The 21,059-nt window shown below is 36.3% G+C and overlaps 1 protein-coding gene across 1 annotated transcript; it reads left to right on the top strand.

Moving 5' to 3' along the window:
* Window positions 1-942: 942 nt before the first annotated feature.
* Window positions 943-4,302, top strand: LOC137397060 (diamine oxidase [copper-containing]-like). Its single transcript, XM_068083344.1, has 2 exons — window positions 943-1,023; window positions 1,864-4,302. The coding sequence occupies exons 1-2, from the start codon at window positions 943-945 to the stop codon at window positions 4,300-4,302; spliced, it is 2,520 nt and encodes an 839-aa protein (XP_067939445.1).
* Window positions 4,303-21,059: the final 16,757 nt, after the last annotated feature.

The following is a 21,059-nucleotide window of genomic DNA, read 5'->3' as shown; positions in this document are numbered from 1 at the left end:
ATGTTTTGAGAAACCATCTTGTTCTCTTGTTTGAACGCCATCCAGTTTCAAAGACTATCGGTTTATAGCTGTAGTGGGTAACTAAACAGTTCAGCTTCTTGGCAAGGTTTTACCCTCTTAAGTTCTTTCTTTGAGTAGTACGAATTATTTTTGTTTTCATTTTCATTTCTCTCTTGTATTTTGTAGCTTCCTTCTTGATCATTGGAAAAGTTTAAAATTTGACTAGAAACTAGTCATTGTTGAACATCAAACGGAAGTAAGGTAGGTCAGCCATTGGCTGCCAGCTGCTTACTTTACCATTGTACTTTACTACTGTATTTTTAAATAACAAGAACAAAAGTGTGTTTGCATGTAAAGTGTGAAGCATAATGGAGTGTGGATAAGCGTACCAACTTTTCTTTGCTCACCTATCATTGAAAGCCTAATCAAGTTGACATAGTCATTATGGAAACTTCTGTTTGATAGATTTGAAGGCTGTTTGAAGCAATAACTGCAGCACAACATCGGAACGTTTTGTTCGGCAGCTATACTCAAGCATATTTTAAAAATAATTAGCTTGACATGTTAACAATCTGGGTGGGTACATATTAACAAAAAGCCAGGCCAGTGTCAATAAATTATATATGGCTTATCTTTAAGAAAACAACAGATTTACTGAGCCGTAATTTATCTTGGCGAGCTTATTTGACACTTGATTAACGAGAGGAGTAATTGAAATCTGTTTGAAGGAGTCAGGCTAATTCGACAGATGAGTGTATGCGTGAGTCGGAAGGTGATGCTTAACGTAGGTGCTGCCAAATGATGGTTGTGCAGGCGAAGTGAGTCAAATTAAGAAAGCAGGCAGTGTGAAGTAATTGAAGATGTATTTGATTGTGGACAGATCAAGGTTTTTCAGGAGCTGTACAGGCGTGGCCTTGAAGAATTGTCAGTGATTTGTAAACAATGGCTGCCAAGATGTCCGACACTTCGGAACCTATTGAGTTAACAGCAATGACAGAACAAAGTGAACGGCCGGAACCAAAGGTTAGCATTTACACCGTTTAAAGCTTCTTGTTTGCACTATTTTTTTAATATTGTGTAAAGAGACTTTCCTTCATGTAATTCCTAATGCTCCAACGTTGCATCACTTCTAATTAAGTCAAATATGTTCTGATAAGAGCCAATGATGGGCTGTAGAGTTCTTTTTTAATACACTTGCGGCATGAGCATCACCTTTGCATCTTCTCAGCAATTTGGATATGTGTTCACAAGTAGACTCTAGCTATTTGCTCATAAAACGCATTGAGAATTGTTGAAGTAGCTTTAAGGCCATCATATTTTTTTATTAGTTTTACTCAATTCTTTCGCATTTGAAAGATTTTTGATGGAGTTCATACAACATTTGGCTTCTCTAAAATGAGTGTGACTGCATTGATGTGTTTTGCTAGCATTAATTTAATGTAAAACTGCTAGTACTAGAAGAGCTTTCTCATCTTATAAAATAATTTAAACTAAAAATTAGCTTGTCAGACTGATTATTTTTAAAAATGATACAAGCTGTCTCGTAGGACGTAGATAATACTCGATTTACAATTTGTTTTAGGAATTCTGCTTTGGGTTGTTACTCTGCGTTTTTAAGGCATCAGTTTACAATATTCTTTAATTTCATGTGGTATAATAGAGTAGCGTTCATCAATGAATGAAAAATTTATTGTGCAGGAAACTAAAATTTTTTTTCCGTAGATAGAGCAAATTTTTAATACTGATGCTTTGTGTGGTTTACTAAAAGATTGTCAATCAAACATAAAATGCAGCTAAAAGTAACTGCTAATACTCACCTCAAACTTGTGTCAGCTTACAAAAAAAACATTATTTTTTTTACAGCTTCGTGGAGCAGACGCGTCAAAATACCATAACAAAGAACCTTCTAGAAGCGAGTTTTGGCAGATTCGCAGCTGGACAATCGTGGCCATCATATTCATAATAATTTCTTGTTGTTTGATTGCTGGTGTGGTTGCTGCAGTCATGACGGGCAACGGGGCTCCATCAACATCTAATAGCTGCACTGGAATAAAAACTGTCTCGGAGCAGCAAACTGATGATCAACCTAAAAATTGTGCATCATCGATCAAGATGTCTAGTGGACGAAATAAGATGTTTGATAGTTTAACAATGAAAGAAATTGACGAAGTCGTCCAGTTTATGCTATCAAACAAAAGTCTTAAGCTGGTACCTGCAGCTAATGCCACGATTCGAAGCAACTACATCTATACCGTGGAAAATCACCTGCCTACAAAGAAAGAGGTTACAGAGTATCTTGATGGAACTACCTCAAATCAACCCGAGCGCAAGGCGCGAGTTATTATCTTTCAAGGAGAAGATGAAAAGGTAGCTGATTACTTAGTTTGGCCGATACCTAAGCCCAAGTATAAGCAAATTGCTTATGTAAACAGAAAAAGAAATAAAGAGTTAAGCTGGAAGTCTCGCCCAGTTTGCAATAGGGTAGAAGCCCCGGTCATAATGGAATTTATTTTGAAGGAGCTAGAAGACAAAGCGGAGGGTGTTTATCTTAACAGTTTTACGGATGGAACATGCAAAAAGATCGAAAATTGTTTTTATGCTAACTTGGCACCAAGAACTGTTGTGAACTCCCAAGATCGTAATGTCATTGCTTGGTTTTTTATGAGTCCAGAAAAAATAGCCGACTATTACATGTATGCACTCCCTTTTTATATTGTATTGTCTACCTCTGATAATTCGGAATCGGGCTACCAAATTGTGGCGGTTTACTTTGGCAATGACAAGTATGACTCACTGGAAGATTTAACTTCGTACTATTTAGAGAATATCGAGAGTGTGTACAAGTATCCAAGCATTGAGAAACACTTGAACGCTTACGGCTCCCCAAAGTATGTATTCGATGGAGCAAGTGCCGACCAAACGCAACGACCTCCGCAGCAGTACTATCCTGATGGCGCAAGATTTACAATTGCTGGTCAACACGTTGAGTGGCTGAACTGGGAATTCGATATACATTCTCGAACTCTAACTGGAATTCAACTTATGAATGTTAAACACGACAAGGAGAGAATAGCATACGAACTGAGCATGCAAGACATTGCCGTAATTTATTCTGGAGGTAAACCCGACGATTACTTTAAAAACTACTTTGATGTTGGCTGGAGTATTGGCAGGAGCAACTTTCCACTGATGCGAGGTATTGATTGTCCTTCTCATGCACTCTACATGAATAGCTCTGTTTATGCCGTCGGGGAAGACCATGGAACTGTACTGAAAGACGCCATATGTGTTTTTGAGCATACCAACTCTGTTCCTCTGCGTCATCATTATTCCGCTAAATTCTTTGAGTGGGGATACAGATATGCTTTCAGTATGCCTGATTCTGTGCTGATCATTCGTCAAATTGTCAATGTTTGGAACTATGATTATATATTTGACTATGAATTTCATCAGAATGGCGCCATAGAGGTTAAGGTCGCATCAACAGGGTATGTGGCAGTAACTACTAATATTGCTGACTCAACCACTGATCGTGGATTTATAATAAATCCTGATTTGAATGCAGTTGCTAATCTTCATCAGCATTTGTTCAATTTCAAGTTTGACCTGGATGTTGCTGGTGTAAACAACAACTTCAAAACTATCAGTTTCACTGATCAACGACAACGAACTGATTTCTCCGATAACCAGCCCTGGTATCAAATGATAACAAAAGAGAAAGAGATCACAAAAGAATCTGAGGCAGCACTCAAATATGACTTTAATGAGCCCAAACAGTATGTCTTCTACAACAATGACAAAGCTGTTTATCCGAAAACTACCCAGAAGAAAGGCTATAGAGTTCAGTCAAACAGCTTTAGCAAAGTCGTCATTCCCGAGGATTGGCCTCTTCTAAAGGGTGCATTGTCTTGGGCAAAGCACCAAATAGCTGTCACCAAACACGATGATAATGAGCAGACGACGGCCTCCTACTTCACTCAAGGCGATCCATACGAGCCTGCAGTAAGTTTTGACGAGTTTCTCTCAGGAGATGCAAGTCTTAACGACGTTGATTTGGTTGCCTGGACTACAGTTGGCATTCTTCATTTACCGACTTACGAAGACCTTCCTGTAACTACCATTCCTGGAAAAATTCTGTCAGTCGCACTGGTTCCATTCAACTTCTTTCCACGCGATCCATCCATACATTCGCGAGATGCTGCCGTATTCTGGAGCAGTGCATTCAATGTTACTGATGACTTCTTCTTTCAAAATGATACCTGTTCCAGAAAGAGTGTAGCACCGTTCATCAAAATAGATTAGTTTTCAATAATTTTAGCATTTTCGTTTATGTTCTGCAAGTGTAAGTTTTAGCACAAATTTTTAATTAATTTTGTGATAATGTTTAGTATTTGATTACTATTTTAGTCTCAAAGAAGAAAACAGATTCATCGATTGTAATCACCGTGATTTACTGTACAATATAAATTGAATGAAATGCATCCATCTTCTTTGAAAACATCCTGCATAAATGCTGACAAAGAAGTTACATCTATTTTTACTTATGTTCTGCATTAACAAATGCATCATCACCTTCATTTCAAAACACTTGGTGACAGAAGTAACCCAAGGGATAGCTCGCTTTTTTCTCAACTAAACTGGTATCATGCGGTTTGTTTTGGAGTCCTACCTGCCACCTATGGCTTATCTATAGTGTTTACAGTTGGTAAATGCTGGCTGAACTCGAGCCATGAGATAAGAATGCTGCTAGTTCTCAGTCCACCCCTATCCTCTGCAATGACTAATCTCAATGTCGTTCTGTAAACATTTTCAAATTATTTGTTTAAATTAGTTAATACAGCTTACTGCTTTGCTTACCATGGTTTGTTAAAACTCCTGCTATTGTTTTTGGCTCAATGCGTGGTATTTGCTGTGAACTGCAGCTCATTGTTATTCACAAGATGGCCTGGTAAGTCGAAAATATCGGTATGCTTTTCACAAGACCAGATAACTCTCAATTTAGTTATTATAATAAGTAGCAATGAAAACACAATGTAGGAATACTGATGCTGTTGGCAACGTCAAATTTTGTTGCAAAAACCTCTATTCAGCAGTGTATACTTACTAGCTATATTTTAGCAGCTCATCTCCGTTGCAGCACTAGCAAACTCTCAAATTCCTAACAAAATCGTGCTAAAGTGAATTCTATACTCTGTGGTAATTTCCATGCTGTAGTAGTATATTACTATACCAATGTAGCAGTAACACTAGGCTAATTTGGTAGGAATATCGACCTAATCAGGTGAGAATACTTGTTTAATTTTGTGTAACTAATAATGTGAATGTTTCTATGTGTTACTTGGCTTATCGAGGTAGCAAATCTATGTTTTGTGTGTCACATTTTATCATAATTTTAAATTAAGGTGCTTCTAGTATATTCAGATCTCATTAAAAATTACCCAATTTTAAGCTTGTCATGGTCTGCATTGATTGATGGCTTTAGATTATGGCCCCTTTTTAGAGGTAGTAAGTGAAGGGATTTTGATGATGATGCCAGTTCATTTGATGACATTGCGAGGGGCAGCTATGCGGCATTAGACAAAAGCTGCTGAACCCATGGCCGTTGCTCGATGATTGTTTTTCTTTTTCAGTACAAGTATGGTAGGCTGAACTGAAATACTCTACTATCAATGTAAGTTAGGAGTTGTTTTGCCTTTTTTGCTGCTTGAAGTTTGGTCTGCTGCCATCAATTGTGCAAATAGGTATTTTATGTAAGTGGCCATTGCTGCCAGAAAAAAATGGTTGTAATAGTGAATTACAAATTATGTTTCTGAACAGAAATCAACAAATGTGAAAAGTGTTTGGTTTTATTGACGACGGCTTTCATTGTTCAGTCAATGACTTATGATCTTTAGCATTAGGTAAAAAATTGTGATTGTTGCTGGCTTGCATCTCTAAGCTGTTCATAGCATTTCACTATTCTTTATGTCATACATGTACTTGAAGAAATTTGTTTTTAGATATTGTTACTTTTACCTGCAGTGTATTTTCCATGCCAGAAATAAATATTAAGTTGTTTCTTTTTAACCATTTGAACTTCCGTGATTTTTAAAAACTGCACAATGAGAAGGTGTCCAAACCAATTTCAACACTTACAAAGAACTGTGGTTGCTGCAACGCAGGTCAATGCCTACTAAATAGAAAATGCTCAACAGAGAGTGTTATATACCAAGCTATTGTGAGCACAGACAATGCGCAATACCCACATTAATCATGTGTAGTGCTGATTGAGACATCATTTAAGAATAGATAGTCCAACCACAAATCCTCTTTCTATTCTGCCAACAAGAAAACATCCACCAAACTGAGCAAATACATATGGAAGCTGAAAGAGAGTGACATTAACTTCTTTTTTAGTCAATGGGAAAAATTCTATATAGTTCACGGGCCGCAGCTATCAACATTAAACAACGGAGTAGAAATGATATGGACATGTAGGCATGCACGAAATCACAGACTGGGTCACATTACATAAATTATGTTACCATAAAACTTTCGTTTATAGCGTCTTTTAATCCTATTTTAAATCTATAACTGTTTAGCTTACATTCATACATTTTACCAACCTTTGGTCATTTTACCAACCTTTAGTCATTTTAGCTGAATAGTGCACTTACTCTGCACAGAACTATTTAGTAGTAAAATGCTTTAACTATTTTAAAAACTTTTACTCAAATTTGATTTTGGTCAGCTCTAGTTTTACTATTGAGCACTTTTTCATACAATGCGATAATCCTTCATATATATATATATATACATTTATATATATATTTTTGGGTATATGTAGTTGTTAGTATGCAAATATAAAATGTAACGGTTTTATATACAACTGGCGATATATATTCATACTTATTTACATTTATACACATCGGCATATATATATATATATATATATACATATATATACAAATCACACTTTAATATCTTTAATATCAGTCAATTGCTACTAGTCCGTTTCCAACATATATAAATCTGTTCTCATTAAATGATAGCTGAAAGAACTACCATTGAGTGTGGTAGCCATCCTCAATTCCATCTCTACTAAAGTGTGAGAGCAGGCCCAAATCTATCAAAAATCAATCTGTAGTGACTGATCAACAGTCTAGCTTTTTATGTGTTTCATGCTACACTGTAAATCATAATGTGGCAAACCAATGTGATAAATGCCGGATTGACTTAATGTTTCAATACAACATCTCAAAACTCATATGGCACCTATGTTTATCAACTCCAGGTGGTAAACCAAATATTTCAATGTGATATAAACCATATAAGGTGAGAAATGAAAATATGAGCAGCAACACACCCAGTGTATTATGTAATACTAAAGGCCTACATATGTAGTAAGCTGACTATAAGTTGTTTTTACTATTCAATGAAGAATGCCAAATATCGTTTTTTTAGTATCAAAAAGGATTTCCATCGAAAACTTTAACTGTGATGAATAGAATTATGTATGTTGCAATTTTTTACCAAAGTTATTTGGGGTTTCTGTTGTTTTACAAAGTCAAGGACAGTATTACATAATCATTTTATTTTGATATTTAGGCTTCCTTTGTGCATTGCATAGGTGTGTTAATTAGTGGCAGGTGTGAAACTTAATGTTGTTGAAAATTCGAAGTATTAACAGAGCCATTTCACAAATGAGCAGCCAACTGAACAGTTGTACTGTAAGATCTACTACTTTCAACCCAAGGTTCCGACTTTGCGCCGTTCCTATCGCTTTTCCTTACTACATATACTGATATATTAACACTTCACCTCTTAGTGGATAAAGATCATTACAGAGGAAATTACAAACACTGAATTATACTGTGGATTTATAACAATGGGTTCAACACTGTGTGAGGGCAATAGAGCGATTACCGGGTGAGTTTTTGTCTAGTATAACTACTTATCTAAAAATGTGGGTTCATCCTATTTCTGATTTTAGGAAAATTTATCTATGTTATCTGCTCTGCTTTCTGTTTTGTGATCTGGATTTTGATCATCAATATTTCAGCCATGAATCAAAAATTATAAATGTGTGGAGTTGCTGGCGCTCACTATTCAACTCCTCTCATTATTTGGAGTTGGATAGTGGGTGCCAGCAACTCCACACATTTGAAGTCTGAGGGCTTAAACTAAGATGATATCATACATTCCTACTATTGTTTATAACTGTTTATGATATGAGACTATGATGTGTCACTGTAGCCTATTAACATGCCCTCACTGTGCTGTGGGTGGGGAAGAGGTGTTAAGTCCCAAGCGCGCTCGTACCAGTGAGATTCTAGGTGAAAGAGGATAGCGCATCTATGCTCTTGAAGAGTTCCATAATTTTGTGTTACTCTCTTATTTTTAGTGACCTATTGCTGGCCAGACTAAAGTCAATATTTCGTCACATGAGATGCTCTATCATAACTATGCCTCCTCCTGAATTGCTGAACTCAACCATCTCAAAGAATCAGAAGTACAAAAGGAAGACAAACTTCACCACTCTCATTCCAATAAAATCTCGCAGGAAGGACCAAGCAGCAAAGCGGAAGGAAATGACAAAATAGGTATATACTGACATTCTTCTTGAGCTAAGCTGACTGGCGTTTTAGTTTTAATGATTAAATGGGCTTGCTGACAGACACAAAACATGCATCACGGTGAGGAGTCCAGATTTTACAGCAGTCAAATAAATAACTCAATCTAAGTGTTATATCAATGATAACTTGCATTTGTAAGAGTTTGCATGTAGATGCATACACATTCGTACGCACATGCTACATGTATGTGTATGAACCAGCATTTATTTATGCAGATGTACATTATATGCATTAGCCAGTATAAATGCTCACCTCACCCCACATTGAACCACATTGGATTGACTGTTAACTGACATTATTTTTTGTCCAATAGATTGAGTCACAATATGTTAGTTCTAAAGCTGTCGATACTGGTTGTGGAACAATGGTTATGCTGAGAAGTTCTAGGAAGGAGAGAATGAATGGAATAGCGTCTGAAGCTTTTGATCACTGACCATCCCTCAAAGACCAGCATTATGTAAATGGATAGTGTACATGCACGTATATTCAAATTAAACGGGAATCCTCCTTTTTACTATCTGACAGCCAGTGCAGTGTTGTATCAGGATTGATACCATTCATCGGCAACCATAGAAAAGAAGTAATAGTATACCTTCTTACTAAACAATATTAACAAACACATGCGTTACACAGCCTGTAGGAGTTGTGCCCCGTGTTTTGGTGTTTTTGGCTGCCTTGCCTTACTGTGATCTGCTGTTGCAATTTCAAAGGTTGCATTAAAAATTCTTATCAATTTCAATTGGCCGCCTCAATCTCAATTAGCCCTTGTGGTTTATCATATTTTTTGCATAAAGTATATGTATGATTATGGATTATTTCATATCACTTGGAAGTGGAAAGAAATGATTAAAGCATTTTATGCATCCCTGAACGTGCCTACCCTGAACATTGATTTCACAATAAAAAAAATCTGTCTGCCCTGTCCATCTAATTGGAAGAGAGATGCAAGCTACTTCCCCAGGCAAAAGTCATCAAAAGCTTCATTCGAAACTTACCACCTAGTCATGGTATGTGGTCTTGTTATACTATGTATTGGATCGAGTTATGGTGACCAAAGCTTTTTTGATTGAACCACTGTTGGTGTCAAAACAACATATTAAAGGTTTCATCTGCATGATTTTAGTTGTTTCAAAGCAAAACAACAACCTTTCGTTCCACACAATACTAAAGCCTTGATATACCCTCTCAATTTGTGTTTCTTAAAACTTTCTGGTATTCACAGCATCAATTGTTTGGCTATGGAATAGGCCATACTTAATTCAATCAAACTATCAGTGAACATAGTCTATATGTATACTATAATCTAAAAACTCTAACACCGACACAAATTTTCACATGCCTGATGTGATAAACTATACTTTTTTTTAGAGGAAGAAGTATTGAAGGCTTTATTATACCTACCTCTGGCTCTGAGAAAAAAATCTCACAGACTCTACACCCTTACTAACAAGGAGGTAAGTTGATTCAAATTTAGTATAAAACACTGAACAATTCTGAAAACATCACAGTCTATTACAATTGACTTAGAATTGCCCCCTTGGCCTGCCCACCTTCACACTGCTTTCAAAATGCTCTACACTGTACTGGTAGGCTGATTGTGACATTTGGCATATTTTGCAAGGTATACCAATAAACATTTATGATTAGTAATGATTTTACTGTCCTTGGTGATGATTTGAATACCATAGGATAACCAGGTTACCAATACTTAGTGATTAATTAGCTTGGGCAAGCCCCAACTTGTCCTGAGATAAGTTTGGGCCCGTCCAAGCTTGTGACTTTGAATCAACTGTACTCACACATATGAAATACATAGCCAACTCTTTTATTTTTTAGAAATTTGGACCATCTCTTACCGTTGTTGTGGATGAATGTGCTATCTGTGTGAACAAGCAGCAACTTGGTAATTACCCCTCATACAGTGAACACATAGCTGCCCAGTTGATGTTGCACTATGTTCTGCACTTGGAATATGTAAATACTTCAGAAGTCTACTTCTATCTTCTTGAATTTTTCTTTGGTATGCATGGTGCCATACCTAACAACAAACAGGCTTGCAAATCCTTAGATATCTATAACGTTTAGCTAACAGCAAACTAAATATGCTTCATATGCAGTATAAGTTTTGAGTCAGTCAGTCAGTACTGTTCAATTAATTGGAAGCTTTCACTTATTATCAAATCACATGGCAACAACGAGATTTAGGTCTGTATAGCACTAAGTAAAACCAGCATGTAAATTGAAAAGAAGAGTTAATAATTTTAGTCAAATCATATTGTTATAAACACCATGTTTTCTTGTTTTCTGTCTCGGTGCATAAGTATATCTTCAGCCTGATCAAGTCAACTAGTCATTATTGATCATTATTTTTTGTTCTGACATGACATTATAAGCTGGATAATCTTTGGTGACTATTTAATCAATTATGTATAAGTTTATTTGGTGATTAGGTTAGAAAGCTCAAATCTTCTTATTTTTATCAAAGTTTAATAGTAGATCATAATTTTATTACTGCTTTGATTCGTTTTGGAAAAAATCTATCACTATTATATTTTGTATATATCAAAAGAATAAGCCATAGAGTATGTTCAAATTACTATATTTGTTTCAGCTTGGTTCTCCATGGCAACCATTTCTATCCGGTAACCTGCAGCTAGTTTTAGTGCAGTTGGCCTCACTTAAAATTGTTTGGGGTGCTCAAAAATCCCTTCCTGTAAAGCATGTGTTTAATCCATGGTCTCAGTCTATCCGATAATATATGGCTCACAGTTTGCGGGCGTTTATTTGAGCATCCAACATCATGGCATCAGTGTGTGGTTACACCGGCTAGCAAATTTGTTATGAAATATGGTATTACATAATCACTGAACTCTCTATGACCTTTGACATTGCAACTTTGTTATTCCACATCTGGTATTAATCATTGTTTTCATTGGACAACGAAATGCCACATTGGACAATGATGTGCCACATTGGTAACATATATATCATAATGGTCGTAAATCATAAGTAGTGACAGTATTGTGACTACATTATGATTTACAGTGTACAGTATGCACACATGTTTTTACACACACATACACACACACACACATGCACGCACGCGCGCACGCGCACGCACGCGCGCGCACGCGCACACACGCGCGTGCACGCACACACGCATGCACACACACACACACCTACCTACTAAAAAACACACACACACACATACATAGGAGGTTGAAAACTGCTAGCATGTAGGAAAAACTACAATTGCGGTAGTCATTGTAACATTTGGAGCAAAAATACTTTCACATAACGTGTAGCTGGCCCTAAAACTAGCAACAGTCAACACAAGTAACTTGCAGAAAAGCACACTGTTAGAAAAAACTAAGTTTTGAGGGGACTGTTCAAGCCACAAAGTCTGGTTAGAAACTCAAGCATAGGTAGGCATTAGCTCCTATGTGGATTAACTGAGGTGAAAGAAAAAAAGGAATTATTCATAAGTACATAAATGAACTTATATAACTTATATGAAAATAATGAATATTTAAGAAAACTACACCACAATATACAGTAGAATGAGTATCCGGCTACTGTCTACTATCTACACTGTAAATCATAATGTGGCATATTTGTAACACCTAAGGTGATATATCATACTGTCACTAAATGTTTCACTTTGGCCTCAATGGTGATATATATGTTCCCAATGCGGCATATCATTGTCCAATGTGGCATATCATTGTCCAATGAAAACAATGATTAATACAGGACGTTGAATAACAAAGTTGCAATATCAAAGGTCATAGGGAGTTCAGTGATTATGTAATACCATATTTCATAACAAATTTGTTAGCCTGTGTAACCACACACTGATGCCATGATGTTGGATGCTCAAATAAACGCCCGCAAACGGTGAGCCATATGATATCAGATAGACTGAGACTATGGATTAAATATATGCTTTACAGGAAGGGGTTTATGAACACCTCAAACAATTTCAAGTGAGGTCAACTGCACTAAAACTAACTGCAGGTTACCGGATAGAAACGGTTGCCATGGAGAACCAAGCTTAAACAAATATAGCAATTTGAGTATACTCCATGGTTTATTCTTTTGATATATACAAAATATAATAATGATAGATTTTTTCTAAAATGAATCAAAGCAGTGGTAAAATTATGACCTACTATTAAACTTTGATAAAAATAACAACAATATTTGAGCTTTCTAAGCCAATCACCAAGTAAACTTATACATAATTGATTAAATGGTCACCAAAGATTATCCAGCTGTTAATGTCATGTCAGAACAAAAAATAATGATCAATAATGACTAGTTGACTTGATCAGGCTGAAGATATACTTATGCACCGAGACAGAAAACAAAAAAACATGGTGTTTATAACAATATGATTTGACTAAAATTATTAACTCTTCTCTTCAATTTACATGCTGGTTTTACTTAGTGCTATACAGACCTAAATATCGTTGTTGCCATGTGATTTGATAATAAGTGAAAGCTTCCAATTAATTGAACAGTACTGACTGACTGACTCAAAACCTATACTGTATAGGAAGCATATTTAGTTTGCTGTTAGCTAAACGTTATAGATATCTAAGAATTTGCAAGCCTGTTTGTTGTTAGGTATGGCACCATGCATACCAAAGAAAAATTCGAGAAGATAGAGTAGACTTCTGAAGTATTTACATATTCCAAGTGAAGTACATGGTGCAACATCAACTGGGCAGCTATGTGTTCACTGTATGAGGGGTAATTACCAAGTTGTGCTTGTTCACACAGATAGCACATTCATCCACAACAACGGTAAGAGATAGTCCAAATTTCTAAAAAATAAAAGAGTTGGCAAACTTATACATAATTGATTAAATAGCCACCAAAGATTATCCAGCTGATAATGTCATGTCAGAATAAAAATAATGATCAATAATGACTAGTTGACTTGATCAGTTTCTCTGATAGGCATGGGTTAGACTCTGCACCACCAATGCTGGGTATTAGGGAATGTGCTGGCTTAAAATACTTTATTTGGTCATAGTTTGAGGATTCGCTAGATGTTGTGTAGCTGCCAGAGTTCTGACTATCTCAGCTACACCTGATCCTGCCTCAGTTTCTCCACCATTTCAAAAGGGGATCATGACCATTCACCACTAAGAAGTTCACTATAAGGAGTTCTTGAACCAGAAGAACTCCTTATAGTACGCCATTGATCAGAAGATAGTTGACCAACCAATGCCATATTAAATTAGGTGGTCTAAAATTCTTTAGAATACTTTCCATAACAAACTAAGAACCGAAGCGATATTGTTTTTTGTAGACCCTAAATGAAGGCAAACCTGTGATTACAGAATGCAGCTGCAGAAGAGTAATGTAAGTCAGGCGTTTGGAGCTATTAAATTTTAGTGTGAATGTGGTGAAAAGTGGTGGCCCATCATTGATTGCTTGAAGTCGTACATTGCTGACACATCTCTTTCTACTCATATGCTTTTAAAACGCTACCAAGATGCAAATACTGCAAAATGTTTTCATTGTGGTGAACCAAAAATTTGTGATGGAAAAATATTGGAACACCGGTGTCCAAAGTGTGGAGCATATCTGTGCTTACGTGGAAACTGTGCTTTTGAAACGAAAATGATAATGGGTTGGAAAAGCCATTGTACAGGGTGCAAAAATAGCTACTTGATGTTATGGTCTATCTGTCTTTGAATGAGAAAAGTATTTTTTGGTATATCATTGAGGGTAGTTTTTCTAACTATGATTAACAAAAGTTAACAACAGTTAACCTTTCGATTAAATAAGTCAACTTGTAAATAAAAAGTCAAAATATGTCATAAACACACTTTTGCTTGATTTGGGCATTTTAACCAAAATATATTAATATACGTTGAAATGATGTCACTAGTTGTTATTGTTGCTATAGCTGATATTGGCTACTGCATTCAAGTTGCAGTGATATGTATGTGTCTTTACTTGGTTACTCGTTCTGCAACTAAAAAAGTCATGAACTCACTTTTGCTTGATTTGAGCATCCTATTCACGATGAAACTTTGCTGATGATAATCTTGACTCATTCTAGCTGTCAGACCGTTACCAACACCAAAATACGTATGCAGCAAAAATATGAAAAACTACTAAAGATTTATGATGGTCTACTAAATTTTTGTGTAAGTTTATTATTAATGCTATAGATTCATTATTGTATATTTTTTGTTACTAATTGTGGAGCAGTTGTAATAAAGCTACAAACTACATATTCATAAATAGATAATCCAGCTTATTTTGAGATAAAGATTCAACCCGCAATATGCAGCTTAATTTTTTTTGGAAGTTTTGTAAGTTTTTAAACAACTAGCTTTTTGTTGTGCTTAAATATAACTTCTCAGCATTGCTTATTTGGAATTGTGCTTGAGTAATTAAAACCAATAACAGAATTAAAAAATAGTAAAATCACAGATACTAACTCAAAAATGAGTGTTATAAATAATAAAGTTTAATGTAACGCAAAGAATGATTCAAAATCTGTCTTAGGCGTTACGTTAAGCACTCTTTTTCAACATTTGAAATTTTTTTTATCTGGCGCCATTAAAATCTTCTGTCAAATATCAGCAAAGAAATATATAATTGATTTAAAAGAGAAAACAACTTTTGAAGCAATTAAAAAAGAACAAATAGAATAATTGAGCAGTCAAATGTTTGAAGAAGAAACAAGTGGAATAATTAAATCTAATAAGCTGACATACATCTTCTCTAGGATCAAATCTTTGCACAACAATATAGATAGTTACCTAGGATCAACCATGAGTGCAGTTGAGATTGTGAGTTTTCAATAAATATGAGGGAACTCATTAAAATTTTGAGAAAAACCCACTTTATATTATTATTATTAATTTCCCATAAACTTTTCTATTACTGTGCATCCTTTAGTTGTCACTTCCTTGGTTTCCAGAGTACACAAATCTCTACCAGTATAGCCTAATTGCAATTGGCGTGATAGTTGATCTTTATCTTGTTGCTGACTTGTATTTTTCTTCTGTTGCAGAAATTCTTTGAAGAAGTTAAAGAAAGAAAAGACACTCGAAAGAAGGAAAATGTGACATAAAACAGAAAAATTATGATGCGTGTTTTTTTTTTATATACTTAAGCAGAGTAATAAAACAGAGTAAAACTTTGATAGACTCGAAAATTGTTAATATAAATAAAAAAAGATGTGTATGTTAGAAACCAACTTTTGTACAGTAACCAGTAGCCTCATTGTAACTCACTATATTTTATATTGTGGTGTACACATGTATATACTTGTGTATAAACAATTGTTTTTTCTTGGTTCTTTGAGCACTAAACTAAAGATAATTGTTTTTATAAACTTTGGGTTTTTTGCAACTCAATTGTTGATTGGTATTTAGAAAAGCTATGTAAATTTAATAAGCAGGCGCTATTGCACCCAATACTACCGTAACTACTAAAATTATAGTTGTTCTTACATGCAAGCACTCTTCAACTTCCTGTGTGTCTATGTGTGTTGTGTGAATTATATTGTGGTATGAGTGTGTATACATGGGTGTGTGGGCACGAATGTGAGTATGTATGTGTGTGTTCATAAATTTGTGTGCATAGTGTTGTTTGAAATATGGAGAGAGCTCGGCTGTTGATTAGTGACTGCATATTTCATTTAAGCAGATTTTGATCTACTCTCATACTGATTTAACCCGAAAGAGGTGAAATTCAAGATGGCTACCACATCAATTATAAATATATTTACATATATATTTTGAAATTGAAGCTACACAGTAAAAATCACAAATTAAATATATATATACATATATTTGCTTCTTAGTGCAAGTATATATAATATATAGCAATATATATTATATATAATATATTATATATATTATATATAATATATATATTTAAATATATGTATCCATATGTGTACATATAAATTGTCAGCTGACTTGTGTTATAGCACAAGTAGCATGACAAGTGCAGAAGCTTGAAACAGACCTACTGTGACATAAGAGAGAAACATCAACCTGGAAATAAGCCAAGTAACCTTAACCTTTTCTGAAACTATATTTACTTATGTATAAAAGTGTGTATATGTGTATACGTATATTGTTTTGTAAAATGCACTAGTTTTTGACATTGATTGGTCATTTGTTTGTTTTTTATATAGCCATTCGGACTACTTGTTCATGTTTAGTCACCTATCTATTATGTATTCATTACATAATTATTATAAAACTACATTTTTACTCCTTTGTCTTATATATGTAGTTTCTCAGTTACTGTTCAGCTATTGAATATTAAAATCTAACAGGTCATGGGCCCAGATAGGCAAACAAAGGAGCTGTACACGTGCTTAATACCAGAAACTAGAACAAAAATGGTAGGATATTATACTGACTGATCAAGGACTGCTGAACCAGGAGTCAGATTCTATCTCGCATTCTACAATGGATAGTGATAAATGAATAATAGATAAGTTGGATTGTGAGAATTATCAAACATTTTAGATGAAACACATTTTGCTAGTAAAGTATCTATACAATATTGTTGACGCTACTGAGAAAGCCCCAGAAGATTCAGCTGATCAAGCGCAGAAAACTGCTTTTAAATCCAGGTATCATAAGGCGTTTTTAATAATAATTCTGTCTGTGAGTACTGAACTTATCTACATAATAACAACTATGAAAGCATCTAATGTAGCATGGAAGTGGCTTCAGAACCATTTTGAATGTAATACGCTAGCAATGATCTACTGATATTCAGATGGGTTCAGACCATTGATGAAATTTTTATCTTCTCTAACACTTATAGAACAGTTACTCATTGCTCAGGTTAATCCTACAATGTCAATATTCCGCCTTCTGCGTGGTGGCTAATTTGGGTTCAGAGGTCATGTCATCAATTTCCCTAAGAATGTAAATGACTTTGTTATAAATTTACCTCGCCAATTACAACAAATTGACATCATTGTCCTTTGTCGACGTATTGACCAACCAGCCTTGCCAGCCAATCTCTTTACAGTTCGTCGTCAAAAAGTTCTTGCCGCACTCATTTGGCCTAAAGCTCACAACGAATTTCATCGTAACATAAACATTATCCAGCAAAACATAGATGCCTTGCTGCTTGATGACATTGTGGAATTAGCTGACCATCATATAGTACAAGAGTTAAATGCTGACCTACCTCCAGCACCTATTCCAGATAATGGCGCCAACAACCCAAATGAAGTCACCAACAGTGAACCTAACTTGCAACGTCAACCAAATATTCCAAATGACCATGTCATTTCAAATACATATGCACCTGCACAAAGGCTCGCACCAAATGAGCATCAAGCTATTCAGGCTGCAATTGATAACAATGATGTAATTGACTGGCCTGCAAGACAAGGTGAACCTATCAACGAGTTCAACACTGTTGGCTACATAGCAAGAGCATTTCCTGCTTTGTTCCCGACTGGTGCCACGGATTTACGTGCACCCCCTGCTAAAGCTGTTTCCGCGCATGACTACTTCAAACATCTTCTTTACTACAAAAATGGTCAATGTCAAGCTGATCTTAGATTTGTTTTCCTTGCTTATAATAGTACACTCCTCTGGCAATCTATTCAAGTGGGTCAAGTCTTCGTACAGAACAACCCAAATGAATGTGAAATGTCTGCTGCAGATATTCGCCAACTTGTCAATGAAAATCAACGAAACTTGAGCAACAGAATTTTTAGGTTTGGCTCCCAAATCAGGGGTACTGCTCAATACTGGTATAGCTGATGCAATGAACTCCTGGCAAAGAACAAACAACTCAGAAATGCTACTGATTTCTTCACATTTTCAATTGCTGACATACAGTGGCCTGATCTTGCACGTTTCCTTGACACTGACAATAAAACCATTGCTCAAGCAATTGCGCACTCACCTCTTACTGTTGACTCATACCTAGGTATTAAATTTGACACGTTCTTCAAACATTTCCTTACACCTTACTTTCTAATTGATGACTACTTGTACAGATTTGAGTGGCAACATCGAGGCAGCTTGCATGTACATGGCTTAGCTTGGTTGCAAAATGCCCCAAACACACAAAATTGTACACGACTTGAACTAACTTCCTATTGGGATAAATATGTATGCACTCGGAATGCTGCCATTGAACATAACCAAAATCCAGCTAACTTTTATAGGATGTTCAAAACCACCCTTGCTCAGTAAGGAATCACAATGTAGATAGCTTGAAAAACTACTTGAAATACTTCGTCAACATTTGTCATAAACATACACGTTGCAATCCGAGGCACTGCTTGCGAACACAGCCAGAGGGCACTCAAAAAGCCGATTTGGCTTTCCAAAAGAACTCCAAGCACAAACATCTGTTGATTTTGTTCTAGATAAACGAGGTCATAGAACATCTATGGGTATAAAATCTGCCAATAATGATCCTCTCTTGAACAACTATAATCACAGATGCATGGTTACATGGACTGCAAATCATGACATTTCATTGGCTTTTGACATAACCGGTGCAGCCAAATACATTGCTAAATATACTTCAAAAGCTGAAACCGCAAGTACTGACTACACACAGGCTTACCATCAAATTATCCCACAACCGCTTCCTCCTGAAGCCAACATACAACGCACTGCAACTGCTTTACTCCTCAACACAATTGCTAGAGATGTTTGCACACAAGAAGCATTTTATGTCATTGCTAGCTTACCTCAGTATCACTCTTCTCGTAGCTTTGTCACTTAAAGTTGATAGTCAAACAATACAGGACAATAAACCTGGTCAAGGAGGCTCTGATATGCAAAAATACATGGCCCATCATCCTGCCTTCCACGCCATGTCTTTCTTTGCATTCACAAAATCATTCAGACTTATCCAACACCGTAATGCAAACTTCCTTACAGCTCATGCCTGTACCGGTGGCGATGCAATCATGCAAGTCTTCTCCACATACAGCTCAGATCCAGTTAGTGACACATTTGCCAAGTATTGCATGCAATTTTTAGTCCTGCATAAACCTTTCACCCACTAAAACCAATTGCTCGCAGGCTTTGAGAACCCAGTCAATGCTTACGCACAATTCATTCATGAAAACCACCGACTCGCTGACCAAGATCAACCACTTGAAAATGCACTGGAACAAGCGGTGGCCCAACTTGCTCAAGATGCAGAAAGCATTCCTGAAAACCTCCCCATAAACGTGAGCCCTGGATAGGCCTATTTGACTAAAAAGGGGACTTGCCTCTTGTTCAACTCGCTTTACAATTCAATCCAGATTTTGACTGAGTTGCCGATAGCCAAGATCTCCTACACCTTGTCTCACACGCGCCTACTTTTTTAATTGATGCTCAAAACAATAGCAACAACAACCCACCTCCTAGTGAAATACTCTTTGTTTATGTTGCCCAACTAAACAATGATGACCAAAGGTGTGTCTATGATCGCATAGACAATCATTCCCAACTTCCCAATTCTCTTCCCCTCAAAGCACTTGTTCTTGGTTCTGCTGGAACAGGTACAAGCTTCCCAATTCAAGCATTGCATCAACTACTTGGACAGCGTTGCAAACTTTTGGCTCCTACTGGCGTTGCGGCATTGAACATCTCTGGTTCGACCATTCATTCTTTCCTACAATTTGCTAAACCTACTGACATTCGGCAGCTAAATGGCCCTGCTTTACAAGTTCTTCAAGCTAAACATATGCAAGTTAAATACATCATAATTGACAAACTTTCAATGATTGGCTGCTGTCTAATAAATGCAATTGATAAACGTTTGCGACAAGCCTTCCCTGAAAAATCTGACTAGCTTTTTGTCGGCTGCTCCATAATCATGTTTGGCGATCTTGGTCAACTTCTGCCTGTTTTAGATGCCAGAATGTTTCAGCCAACATCAAAAGTAATGTTTGTTTGCATGGCCACTCAGCTTACCGAACTTTTGATACTGCGTTCTTCTTAGCCCAATGTATGCATCAAGCAAACGATCTAATTTTCGGCGATCTATTAGCAAGACTCTGTGATGGAGGGTCGACCGAGCAAGACTATGAACTCCTGTCGCACCGATTTCCTGGCATTGCTGATTATGACCCCGTCTTTGATACTGCTACTCGTCTATTTCCAACATGTGAATTGGTACAGGACTGCAACTCAAACAGACTTTTACTACTTGGCAATCCCATTGCTTGAAGTTAACTCAATACACGCTGGCCACAATGCTCACTTGGTATCTTCTAATTTTGCATGCGGTCTTCAACACACTGGATTTCTATCAGTCGGTATGCGAGTTATGCTTAGAGCAAATATTTAGGTTGAAAAGGGATTAGTCAATGGTTCAATTGGTACTGTCTGGCGTATCATATACTGTGCAAATCAGAGCCAACCAGCATTACCTGCTTTCGTTGTCTGCCTATTTCCAGATTATACTGGTCCAACCTTT

Source organism: Watersipora subatra, chromosome 5, assembly GCF_963576615.1.
Source record: "Watersipora subatra chromosome 5, tzWatSuba1.1, whole genome shotgun sequence".
Classification (NCBI taxonomy): domain Eukaryota; kingdom Metazoa; phylum Bryozoa; class Gymnolaemata; order Cheilostomatida; family Watersiporidae; genus Watersipora; species Watersipora subatra.
This window is presented reverse-complemented; position numbering and strand designations above follow the sequence as displayed.

What these genes read in the sequence shown, in the direction of transcription:
- LOC137397060 (XM_068083344.1), top strand. Translation starts at nt 943, where the DNA reads ATGGCTGCCAAGATGTCCGACACTTCGGAACCTATTGAGTTAACAGCA. An exon ending in GTGAACGGCCGGAACCAAAG is followed by an intron (nt 1,024 to 1,863) that starts GTTAGCATTTAC and finishes TTTTTTTTACAG; the next exon opens with CTTCGTGGAGCAGACGCGTC.